This window comes from Pogoniulus pusillus, chromosome 8, assembly GCF_015220805.1.
Source record: "Pogoniulus pusillus isolate bPogPus1 chromosome 8, bPogPus1.pri, whole genome shotgun sequence".
Taxonomy (NCBI): Eukaryota; Metazoa; Chordata; class Aves; order Piciformes; family Lybiidae; genus Pogoniulus; species Pogoniulus pusillus.
The window spans coordinates 36,229,439-36,241,134 of NC_087271.1; the positions used below are offsets into that span (position 1 = coordinate 36,229,439).

Sequence of the window (11,696 nt, forward strand, 5' to 3'; positions counted from 1 at the left end):
ATTTCATGCAACATTACTAAGCTTTCTCTACTCCTGCAAGGGCAAAAATGTCTCTGCATATGGCACCAGAATTTAAAGACTCACCTTTCCATTTTCAGCTTAGTTTGGAGAGCATGGGTTTACTCTTCTGTGTTCCTGTATGTTCTAGGAGAAGGGAGTACAAGTGCTGCAGAGTCCACTTTTCCTCATGAAAGTTCAAGAGAACAGCAGCCATCATCTGCCTCAGAGAGACAGGCTCCTCGGCCCCCACAGTCACCACGCAGACCGCCGCATCCGCTCCCCCCACGACTAACGATTCATGCTCCTCCTCAAGAACTGGGCCCACCAGTACAGGTAGGGACTATCTCTAGCAGGTCAGAGGATGTTGAAAATATTACTCCATAATTTTTGAATAGCACTCTGCCTATTGTAAAAGTAGATTGTATTCAGGTAGCATCCTACAGAGATGCTGAGAGGCCTGGAACATCTCTGAGGAGGAAAGACTGAGAGACCTGGCAACTGTTTAGCCTGGAGAAGAGCAGCCTGAGAGGGGATCTGATCAATGCTCAAAAAGAGCATAGGGGACAAGAGGGTGGAGCCAGGCTCTTCAGTAGTGCTTAGTGACAGGACAAGGGGCACAAACTAGAACCCAGCAGGTTCCATGTGAACAGGAAATTGTTTGTGATGGTGCTGGAGTCCTGGAGCAGGCTGCCCAGAGAGAGGTGGTGGAATCTCCTTCTCTGGAGAGATCGCAAACCTGCTTGGACGTGGTGATCCTGAGCAAGCTGTTGTGGATGACCCTGTTTTAGCAGGGGAATTGGCCTGGATGATCTTTAAAGGTTACTTCCAACCCCCATCATGTGATCCTAAAAACAGTAGCTGAGCAAACTGAACATGTCCCATTCTGCAGATTGTGGCTGGACAAGAAACATTAAAGGCAGTAAGGCACTAATGATATCTATGTATATAGAAGCTGTAATGGCAGTGTTGCTTTCAGCCAGTGAGTGCTCACACTTCCAATATAAAAGCACTTCTTGAACAGTTTGTAACTCAGGTTAGCAGGGGTTCTTATTTGTCCCAGCCCCAGTGCAGGTTGCACAAAGAAATGTTGCACTTCATTTTCCAAGTCAAAGCTTTGACAGTCAGTGCCTGATCCATGGTTATGCTTTGATTTAGACCTTTAGATTTTGTAAGTGAAAACATCACAACCTTAATGTTGCAAAAATACCCCAGATGAAATTACCCTTGAGCATTAACTTGGTCGGAGGTTTGGGGCCACAGTAGTTCTGTGTTCAATTTTTCTATCCTGAGGTCAAAGTTGAGTGAAAAAAAGGTAATGTCATTTACCCCAGATTTAAAAATACAGGACAATTCTTCATGGTTAGAGCAGGCAGGAGATCTGAGATCTGGAGTAGCTATTGCAAGGTGTGATGCTTTGGGTGTTACCTGCCTCCCCACACACTGAAGAAAATCACCCAGACTAGACTCAGCCGAGCTGGAAATTGAATGAAGCTTTATATTTACAGCTGAGCACAATATCCAAGCAGGTATTTACAATATCTACAACTATAGACAGAAATAGACAAGTTGAAAAGTAATAAAGAAACACAACATCCCTCCCAGAAACCTGAGTCCCCAGGAGGGGCTCTCAACCACCCTTCCACCTTCTTCTCACCCCTCTGCCTTACCCCAGACTTTGCCTTACGTTGAAGATGAGTTTGGAGGATCAGCCAGGAGGGTTAGGAAGCAGATGGATTAGTCAGACAGCGAGTTAGGTTAGAGAGAGAGAAAAGTGCAGCCCCAAAGCCAGAGAGCAAATTCTGTGTTATCTATGTTTGTGTTCTTGTTCTTATCCATCTCAGCAGGCCTATGAGCGAAGTAGACATCACCACTGTTTCTTTTTCACAGCTTATAGTTTAATTCTTCTCACCAAAACATTCTAGCTAGGTCAGACTAGCACATGCCTGCACTGAGCAGTGTTGTATACTGACATGCATCTGTTATGCTTACTCATTTAGCCACTCTTCAGGAATGGTGTGGCCAGTAGGACAAAGGAGGTTATTCTGTCCCTGTACTCAGCACTGCTCAGGCCACACCTTGAGTTCTGTGTCCAGTTCTGGGCTCCTCAATTCAAGAGAGATGTTGAGATACTGGAAGGTGTCCAGAGAAGGGTGGTAAGGCTGGTGAAAGGCCTGGAACACAAACCCTATGAGGAGAGGCTGAGGGAGCTGGGGGTGTTTAGCCTGGAGAAGAGGAGGCTCAGGGCAGAGCACATTGCTGTTTACAACTCCCTGAAGGGAGGCTGTAGCCAGGTGGGGTTGGTCTCTTCTGCCAGGCAGCCAGCAACAAAACAAGGGGACACAGTCTCAAGTTGTGCCAGGGGAGATCTAGGCTGAATGTTAGGAGGAATTTCTTGGCAGAGAGTGATTGGCACTGGAATGGGCTGCCCAGGGAGGTGGTGGAGTCACTGTCCCTGGAGGTGTTGAAGCAAAGCCTGGCTGAGGCACTTAGTGCCATGGTCTGGTTGATTGGCCAGGGCTGGGTGCTAGGTTGGACTGGCTGAGCTTGGAGGTCTCTTCCAACTAGGTTGATTCTATGATAACAGTTATGTGTTACTAACATTCCAAAGAGACATTCACACCACTGCACTTTTTTCTTCCCTATAAAGAGAATCCAGATGACTCGAAGGCAGTCAGTGGGGCGTGGACTTCAGCTAACTCCTGGCATAGGTGGGATGGTAAGTGTACCCAAGTCTACCGCTAAAACCTGCAGTGAGGGAACATTCATAACTCTTGGGGTTTATTTTGTGTTTTACAGAAGTCCAGCCACTGATTTCTGCAGCCTGGCAGATAATATCTTAGCCCTCTTAATTTCTGTATTAAGGGAAGGCAAATCCTAGGAAAGTCCCAGGAAACTAAAGCATTTTGAAAGAGACTGAATTGGTTTTGTCCAAGGCAGTTCCATATCTTACTGAGGAGGAACAGTTTTCAGCCTCCTCTGAAAGAACAAAGCTATTGTATTTATAGTGTCTGTCTGACTCCTTCACCTGATGTCAAACTCCTTATCCAACTTCCACTGTATTTGGCAGGACAAATGCAAGACTGACTGAAAAAGAATCTCTTCTGAGATCAAGAGCTCAGTTTTTGATTCTGCTTGGTTTGCATGTACCCATTGTTCAGTTTTTGCTTGGACCTGGGTCTGTTGCTTTTGGCTTGAATAGTAACTGAGCACATGGGAGGGAGCTTAAGAAGGAGTATTGGAGAGAGTGGTTTGAAAGATGTGGGAGGAAGACAGGGAGGTAAAGAGAAGGATGAGGGAAAAGGAAACTAACGTTTCTGGCTTTATAGGCAATGCAGGAGCAAGTGACAGCATCTGCTGGAGAGAGGGCTAGGAGGATGATGAGGGGACTGGAGGGGATGGCTTATGAGGAGAGGCTGAGCGACTTGGGACTTTTTAGTCTGGAGAAGAGAAGACTTAGAGGGGATTTGATAAATGTTTGTAAATATCTGAGGGCTGGTCAGGAGTGGGGGGACAGACTCTGCTCACTTGCTCCCTGGGATAGGACAAGGAGCAATGGTTGCAAGTTGCAGCACAAGAGGTTCCAGCTCAGCACAAGGGGGAACTTCTTTACTGTAAGGGTCCCAGAGCACTGGAACAGGTTCTGCAGAGAGATTGTGGAGTCTCCTTCTCTGGAGACTTTCAAGGCCTGTCTGGATGTGTTCCTCTGTAATCTGTGTTAGATAGTATTGCCCTGCTCTGGCATGGGGGTTGGACTTGATGATCTCCTTGGGTCCCTTCCAACCCCTAACATGCTGTGATCCCATGACACAAAACTATAGGCACCAGGTGATTTGATATCTGGAAGTCCAGTACATACATGACAGCAATCCACATTAAGACAGATGATTCCTGTCTATTTATGAATGACTCACCCTAAGATTCCCATGTAGTCAGCAGAAAGATGTAACACTTTCAATTGTAGGATGATCTCCTGAAGGAGATCTCTACAAATCCTTTGGAAGATGGCTGCCCTACAAGTGTGTGAGTTTTACTTTGCAGTGTTTTTTTTATCAGCTGTAAGGGTGATTTCTATGCCTAGCTCAGGTTTAGATGTCTGAAACTCGATGAGAACTTTTTTAGGGCTAAACCTGTCTTTGTTTTGCTGGGCAATGTGGAAAAAGCAAACCAGCCTTTCACTTGGTTTGGTAGATGTGTTGTGACTTCTCAAAGCCTTGAGCCAACCTGGTCTAGTGTGGCAGGGGGCTTGAAACTAGGTGACCTTTAATGTCCTTTCCAACCCAAACCAGTCTATGATTCTATGATACCAGTCTCTTTTTTTCCAGCAGCAACACTTCTTTGATGATGAAGACAGAACAGTTCCAAGCACACCAACTCTTGTAGTTCCACATCGCACAGATGGCTTTGCAGAAGCCATTCAGTAAGTAGATTTAAAGCACACACACACACACACCCCAAAAAAAAAGGCATCTATTTATTTCTGGTTTTCAGTGGAACAAAAAAATCAATTGAAATAAACTTGTAATTGGACTAACATACTAAAATGTGCTAAGTAGTGTGATAGCTTACTGCATCTGCAAATAAATCATTAGTTCAACTGTGTATCATGAAGCTGAACAGCAAATAAAGAGAGAGAGCATCTCCAATCTGTTGTAACTTACTGATTCAAGAAGAGGTTAAGCAAAATTTAAGAAGTTTCTTCTTTTCCTTTCCCATTCTCCCTCACCCCTTAATATTACCAGGAAAAGTAGGAAATATTTTCCCTACTTTTGGGGACAGTTCTGAAGCTGTACAGCAAGCCACTTAAAATTGTTAGAATTCACAAATAAAGACTGTTTGAGACTGGTTTACTGATTTTTTGGGTGCAGCCCAAATGCATTTGAGGAGCTACTTAATTAGCAGTAGTTTAGCTGGGTTTTGTGATCATTATTAACTGCTTTTTTTTCCCACACATTGTTTTGTTCTCCTATTTTGGTCAGAAATTTGTCCTCTTTATTTTCCCCTTCCTCCCTTTTCTCCCCCTCCCCCCCACAATTTTCCCCCTTCCCTCCCTTTCTCCCTCCCTTTTTTTCTCTTCCCTCCCTCCCTCCCTCTCTCTCTCCCTCTCTCCCTCCCTCCCTTCCTCCCTCCCTCCCTCCCTCCCTTTTTTCTCTTCCCTCCCTCCCTCCCTCCCTCCCTCCCTCCCTCCCTCCCTCCCTCCCTCCCTCCCTCCCTCGCTCCCTCCCTCCCTCCCTCCGTCCCTCCCTCCCTCCCTCCCTCCCTCCCTCCCTCCCTCCTTCCCTCCCTCCCTCCTTCCCTTTTTTCTCTTCCCTCCCTCCCTCCCTCCCTCCCTCCCTCCCTCCCTCCCTCCCTCCCTCCCTCCCTCCCTCCCTCCCTCCCTCCCTCCCTCCCTCGCTCCCTCCCTCCCTTTTTTTCTCTTCCCTCCTTCCCTTTTATTCCCCTCCTTCCCTTTTATTCCCCTCCTTCCCTTTTATTCCCCTCCTTCCCTTTTATTCCCCTCCTTCCCTTTTATTCCCCTCCTTCCTTCCCTTTCCCCCACCCCTATAATCAGAAAACCAGCAGGATTCTTGAACTCCTTGTTTTGATAGTTCCCCCCAGGTAGCTGGAGTTCCTAGATTCAGATTTGGACCCCCTGAAGATATGCCACAGACTAGCTCAAGTCACTCTGATCTTGGTCAGCTGGCATCCCAAGGAGGTAAATACTTTCTGTGCTTCCTTTGCCATAGTTGCTAGAGTGAAGAACAATGCAGTCAGTAAAATTCTACCTCAGGTAGTTGCTGAAGTGTGAAAACCTGTAACTCTTAAGTAATTGTCAACAGACAGAAACACTTAACAGCCTGAAAAGATGTTTCCTTCAGGTAGCTGCACTGCTGTTTGTAATATGGTTTAAAAAGTAAAATGCTTCAGTGGGTAAGAGCAACAGGTCTGTGAGCCAGAGAGGCTGAAATCTTATGTAGGACAAATTGCTTGTTGAGCACAAGAAATTAAACATTCAAGGAATGGCTTCTAACTTCAATTTTACTATAGGTGTAGCTTTCCTGTAGTAAAATAATAGGGGAAAATAGCAAATGCAAAGAAATCTCAGGTATATCCTTACCATCTCTGAGGTCTCTTCCAACCTTGGTGATACTGTGATACTGTGAGATGGCCAGGAAAGTAGTCTCTGTTGTCTTTGTCCTGAATCAGTCTCTTTCCCCTGCATCTCTGTCACTGTGAAAGTGTTCTTTGAAGAAAGCTGGCAGCAAAATAATGGTTTAAGGATGAAAGTAAATCAAGCAGTAGTATTCTCATGAAAGTTTTACCATCCAATAAACTACAGCTGCCTCTGGCAGTAAGTCAGAATTGCTGAAACTAACAAAAGTCTCCATATTTAAGTACAAATTGTTGGATTTCACTAAGTGTACAGAGACAACACCGTGACATTTTTACTTGGTTATTTTAATCATAGAATCCTAAAATTGTTTTGGTTGGAAAAGCTCTCTAAGATCATTGAGTCCAACCTAAGACCACCATGGCCCAAAATGCCATGTTTCCTCAACACCTCCAGGGATGGTGACTCTGCCACCTCCCTGGGCAGCCTGTTCCAATCCCTGACCACTCTGGCAGCAAAGAAACTGTTCCTAAATCCAACATACCTGAGTATACCTGCAGTGAAGCATTTCACAGCTGCCCATGCTCATGCCAAAAATAAAGATGTGATGGTTTGGGTGTTCCCTGCCCCCCAACTCTTAGGAAATCACCCAGACTAGACTCAGCAGAGCTAGAAATTAGAATGGAGCTTTATGTTTACAGCTTAGCACAAGATACAAGCAGATATTTACAATCTCTACAGCTATTGACAGAAATAGACAAGTTAAAAAGGTAATACAGAAACACAACAGCTCTCCCAGAAACCAGAGTCCCCAGGAGGGGCTTCCACCTTCCTCCCACCTCCCTCTACCTTACTTTAGATCTTGCCTTATGTTTAAAGTAGCATGGAGGGTTGGCCAGGGGAGTTAGGAAGCAGGTGAACTTGGTCACCCAGATGGCAGATTAGGTTAGAGAGAGAGAGAGAAGTTCAGCCCAAAGCCCAGACAGCAACTCTGTTAACTCTGGTTTTGTACATCTCAGCAAGCACATGAGTGAAGTAGACATCAAGATTGTTTCCCTTTTCACAGCCTGTAATCTAGTTCTTCTCACCAGAACATTCTAGCTAGCTTCAAACTAGCACAACCACTTAACCCTGGAAAAAAAATGTGACCACTGTTTGAGTAAAGAAATTTTTCCTCATCTCCAACCTAAATCTCCCCTGGCACAATTGCAGGCCATTTCCTCTTGTTCTGTCACCTTGTCACTGAAACTTTGTGTTGCAGGTTTAGGCATGTATGAAACCCCACTGTTCCTTGCTCATGAGGAAGAGTCAGGTGGTCGCAGTGTTCCCACCACACCATTACAAGTAGCAGCACCAGGTAAGTGGCAAAGAATTTTTGCAGGCTGCACTAAAGGCTCCAAACTTTGATTTTTCCAGGGAAGAACTGGATTGTTGTTAGACTGCCTAACACTATGTCAGGAGTATCCACCCAGTAGGCCTTTCCCCAACTTGCTTAAGATTTTGATGGAGTTTCTGTAGGGAATTCAAACTAACTGGATGTTTATTAAACCCCTTTTCCTCTGCAGTGACAGTTTTTACTGAGAGTGCATCAGCAGATGCTTCAGAGCATGCTTCCCAGTCTGTTCCAATGGTTACAACATCTACTGGCAACCTATCCACCACTACAGAGGCTGGAGCAGGGGATGATGGGGATGAAGTGTTTGCAGAGGCAGAATCTGAAGGGTAAATCGGGACTTGTTTGCTTCACTACAACTTGATGTCATGTTAGTTTGGATGATTTGTTTTTATCCAAATGTGCCTGTGATTCATTTCCAGTTGAACCTGTTCTGGTAGGAAGGAGGCCTCAGATGGAAGTTAGTAATCCTGTGAATAATCTGACTGACCTTCAAGTCTGAAACCAGAGATCTCTTTTGGGCTTCTTTATTTATTTTCTTTCTCCGTCAGCTTGGTTTTGTTGCCCTTTTTTTCAACCTGCTGAAACCTCTCAATGTTCTTTTTGGAGTGAGGGGCCCAAAACTGAACCTGGTATTCAAAGTGTGGCCTCACCAGTGCCCACCAGGGGGGAATGATCTCTGTCTTAATCCTACTGTTCATACTACTGCTGATGCAAATTTTACAGCTGGAAGTTACAACTGCAGTGAGGTTCAACAAGACCAAGTGCAAGGTCCTGCAGCTGGGTCGGGGCAAACAGATATCGAGGCTGGGCAATGACTGACTGGAGAGCAGCCCTGAGGAGAGGGACTTGGGGGTGCTGCTGGATGAGAAGCTCAACGTGAGCCAGCAGTGTGCACTTGCAGCCCAGAAAGCCAAGCAGAGCCTGGGCTGCAGCAGGAGAAGTGTGGCCAGCAGGTGGAGGGAGGTGATTCTCCCCCTCTGCTCTGCTCTGCTGAGACCCTAGCTGGAGTACTGCATCCAGTTCTGGAGCCCTTATTCCAAGATGGATGTGGAGATGCTGGAGTGTGTCCAGAGAAGGGCCACAGGGATGATCAGAGGGCTGCAGCACTTCTCCTCTGAGGACAGACTGAAAGAGTTGGGGCTGTTCAGTCTGCAGAAGAGGAGGCTCCCAGGTGACCTTGTGGCCTTTTAGTATCTGAAGGGGGCCTACAAAAAAGCTGGGCATGGACATCAGGTTGTGACAGGACTGGGGAGAATGGAGCAAAGCTGAAGATGGGTAGGTTCAGGCTGGCTGTGAGGAGGAAGTTGGGAAGCTGTTGAGCATGAGGGTGGTGAGAGGCTGGAATGGGTTGCCCAGGGAGGTTGTTGAAGTCCCATGGCTGGAAGTGTTTAAGGCCAGGCTGGATGAGGCTGTGGCCATCCTGCTCTAGGGTAGGGTGTCCCTGCCCGTGGCAGGGGGTTGGAACTAGATGATCCTTGTGGCCCCTTCCAACCCTGACTGATTCTATGATTCTAAGTTAAATATGGCAGAGTGTTTTCCTCATGCAGCACCAACAGGTACTGCAGTGCTCTCTCTGCCTTAAAGCACAGGACAGGTATTCTGTTGGGGTCTCATATTTGTCTCTTACAAACCCATCTAATCTTCAGTGAATGAGAAGCATATCCACAGAGGAACTGAATGGTTCACAGAACAATCTGTGATGTAGAACAGCCTGACTTCAGAGAATGTCAGCCTGGTGCTGATAGAGAGCAGCTATTTTCCACAGTGTATGAGTTTCAGTTATCATCCTGTAACAGCTTATATGTATCAATTAAGGTAGGGATATGTATATGAGGAGTGAGCTGGATCTAAACTAAATGGAATGTTTCAGTCCTGTAATGCTGTTTGCTTTTGAAGGCAGAGTCCAAATGATTTAGTTACTGCACCAGTGGGGGATCTTTAGGCATAACTGGTCAGTGTGGTCCCTCCATTTGTTATTCCCCCAGACAGAGCTGCGTGATGGGCTGGATTGGGTGATGGGTTGGATTGGGTGATCTTGGAGGTCTCTTTCAACCTGGTTGACTCTATGACCCCCATCTCTGAAAGTATGTTGAGTATGCATCTGGAGTTGAGCTTCACATCAAGGAAACCACATTGTTGTTTTTCTTAAAGCTAGCTAAAACTCATGTTTGGAGCAGGGGGGGAAACAATAAAACACAACAAAACTGGTAAGAATTTCTGGGGAAAGACATCTGCATAGGAATCTTACTGCTTCAGGATGAGCACAGCACTTCCCTCTCCTTCTTTTCCAGAATTACTTCAGAAGCAGGCCTAGAAATTGACAGCCAGCAAGAAGAGGAGTCTGTTCAAGCATCAGATGAGTCAGATCTTCCTTCAACTAGTCAAGATCCTCCTTCTAGTTCATCTGCAGGTATGGCTTAATTGCTGGAGTTGTTTCATACCAGTTCATGAAGTGTGAAAACTCTGGGCCAAAATCATGCACTGCTGGTAGCCAAGATGCACAAAATGGAACAAGATGAGTTGAGATGATGAGAGCAAGATCACACTTTCATGCCTGTAGTCTGAATAGCATCCATTTTTTTTCTTGGACCTCAGTAAATAGAGTAGGTTGTGGTTAGAATAATGCTTCAAGAAGCAGAAGTTCTTCATACTTCAGTGATTGTATCCACTGGTATGTTTCATGTCCTGGTAGTGTTGGCTTAATGGTTGGACTTGATGACCTTAAAGGTCTTTTCCAAACAAAATGATTCTACAATCCTATGTCAGATAAAAATATCTTTAAATTCAATTGAATCATCAAAGAGCTAGGGCTGGGGCAGAGTGGCTGGAAATAGCATGGTGGAAAAGGACCTGGGAGTGTTGGTCAGCAGTCAGCTTTACACAAGCCAGTGAGTGCCCAGGTAGCCAAGAAGGCCACCAGCATCCTGGCCTGGATCAGCAATAGCATGGCCAGCAGTACTAGGGCTGGGGTTGTCCCTTTGTACTCAGCACTGGTGAGGCTGCACATTGAAGACTGGGTTCAGTTTTGGGCCCTCAAAGAAGGACATTGAGGGCCTGAAGTGTGTCCAGACAAGAGCAACAAAGCTGGGGAAAGGTCTGGAGAACAAGTCTGGTGAGGAGCAGTGGAGGGAACTGGGGTTGTTTAACTTGGAGAAAAGGAGGTTGAGGGTAGACGTTGCTGCTGTATACAACTCCCGGAAAGGAGGTTGGAGTGAGGTGGGGGTAAGTCCCTTCTCCCTAGTAACAAGGAATGGGGCAAGAGGAAATAGCCTCAAGATGCCCTGGGGCGGGTTTAGGTTGGACACAGAAACAATTTCTTTCCCAAAAGGGCTGTCCTGTCCTGCAGGAGGCTTCCCAGGGCAGTGGTGGAGTCCCCACCCCTGAGGATGTGTAGATGCACTACTGAGGGACATGGTTTGGCAGCAAACTTGATGATGTTAATGGTTGGACTCAACGATCTTAAGAGCCTGTTCCAGCCAAAAACGATTCTGTGATTCCATGACAGAAGTCCCAAACGTACTTGTTTTGAGGCTTTTATTTATATCAGAGAAGATGTCAATGAAGTAAGGATGCACCTTCATCATTTTAAATTAGACTCAGGAGCATAATGCAGACCAATCATGTAAACACTGACAGAGCAGACACAGACACCCTTCCCTGCCTTCCCTTGCTCACAGACACCAGCAGTAACCAGCCCAAGCCGTTTCGACGCGTCAGACTCCAGCCACCCACGCTGAGAACCGGGGTTCGCGGCCGTCAGTTCAACAGGCAGAGGGGTAAGTGTTGGGCCTTGCTTAAATTCAGGCCATTTCAAAGAACACTTAGGACTTCTTCCCTGAACATCTGTGAAGGCTTGCAAGCCTGCAGTGCCGTGTGCCAGAGAGCTGCGATTTTGGTTTAGTGTGTTAGTCTGAGCAGGTCTAGAGAGGCAAAATTCTTCTTCTGCAGCGCTTGGTTCTTATCAGCAGAGGGAATTAAAGCCTAATGCTAAACTTCTGTACTAAGAAAAATCCTCAGATGGATTGTATTCAATTTGGCATTATTTTAACAGGCTGGAAGACTTGCTACTTAAACACTGGAAGACCAGGGCAGATGAGGCTTTGAGCAACTTGATCTAGTGGAAGGTGTCCTTGCCCATGGCAGGGGGATTGGAACTAGATCGTCTTTAAGGTCCCTTCCAACTCGAACCATTCTATGAATCTGTGATTCTAT

The 11,696-nt window shown here is 46.1% G+C and overlaps 1 protein-coding gene across 3 annotated transcripts in view; it reads left to right on the plus strand.

Moving 5' to 3' along the window:
* TPR (translocated promoter region, nuclear basket protein) overlaps positions 1-11,696 on the plus strand; it is a 62,665-nt gene that overhangs the window by 48,938 nt on the left and 2,031 nt on the right. The window contains exons 43-50 of one of the 3 annotated variants that reach the window (XM_064148054.1): positions 149-333; positions 2,648-2,716; positions 4,323-4,417; positions 5,586-5,692; positions 7,350-7,445; positions 7,654-7,810; positions 9,776-9,894; positions 11,162-11,260. In XM_064148054.1, coding sequence (XP_064004124.1) covers positions 149-333; positions 2,648-2,716; positions 4,323-4,417; positions 5,586-5,692; positions 7,350-7,445; positions 7,654-7,810; positions 9,776-9,894; positions 11,162-11,260 — 927 coding nt within the window. The remainder of the gene's footprint in view (positions 1-148; positions 334-2,647; positions 2,717-4,322; positions 4,418-5,585; positions 5,693-7,349; positions 7,446-7,653; positions 7,811-9,775; positions 9,895-11,161; positions 11,261-11,696) is intronic. The other 2 variants (XM_064148056.1, XM_064148055.1) reach the window with 2 other exon arrangements.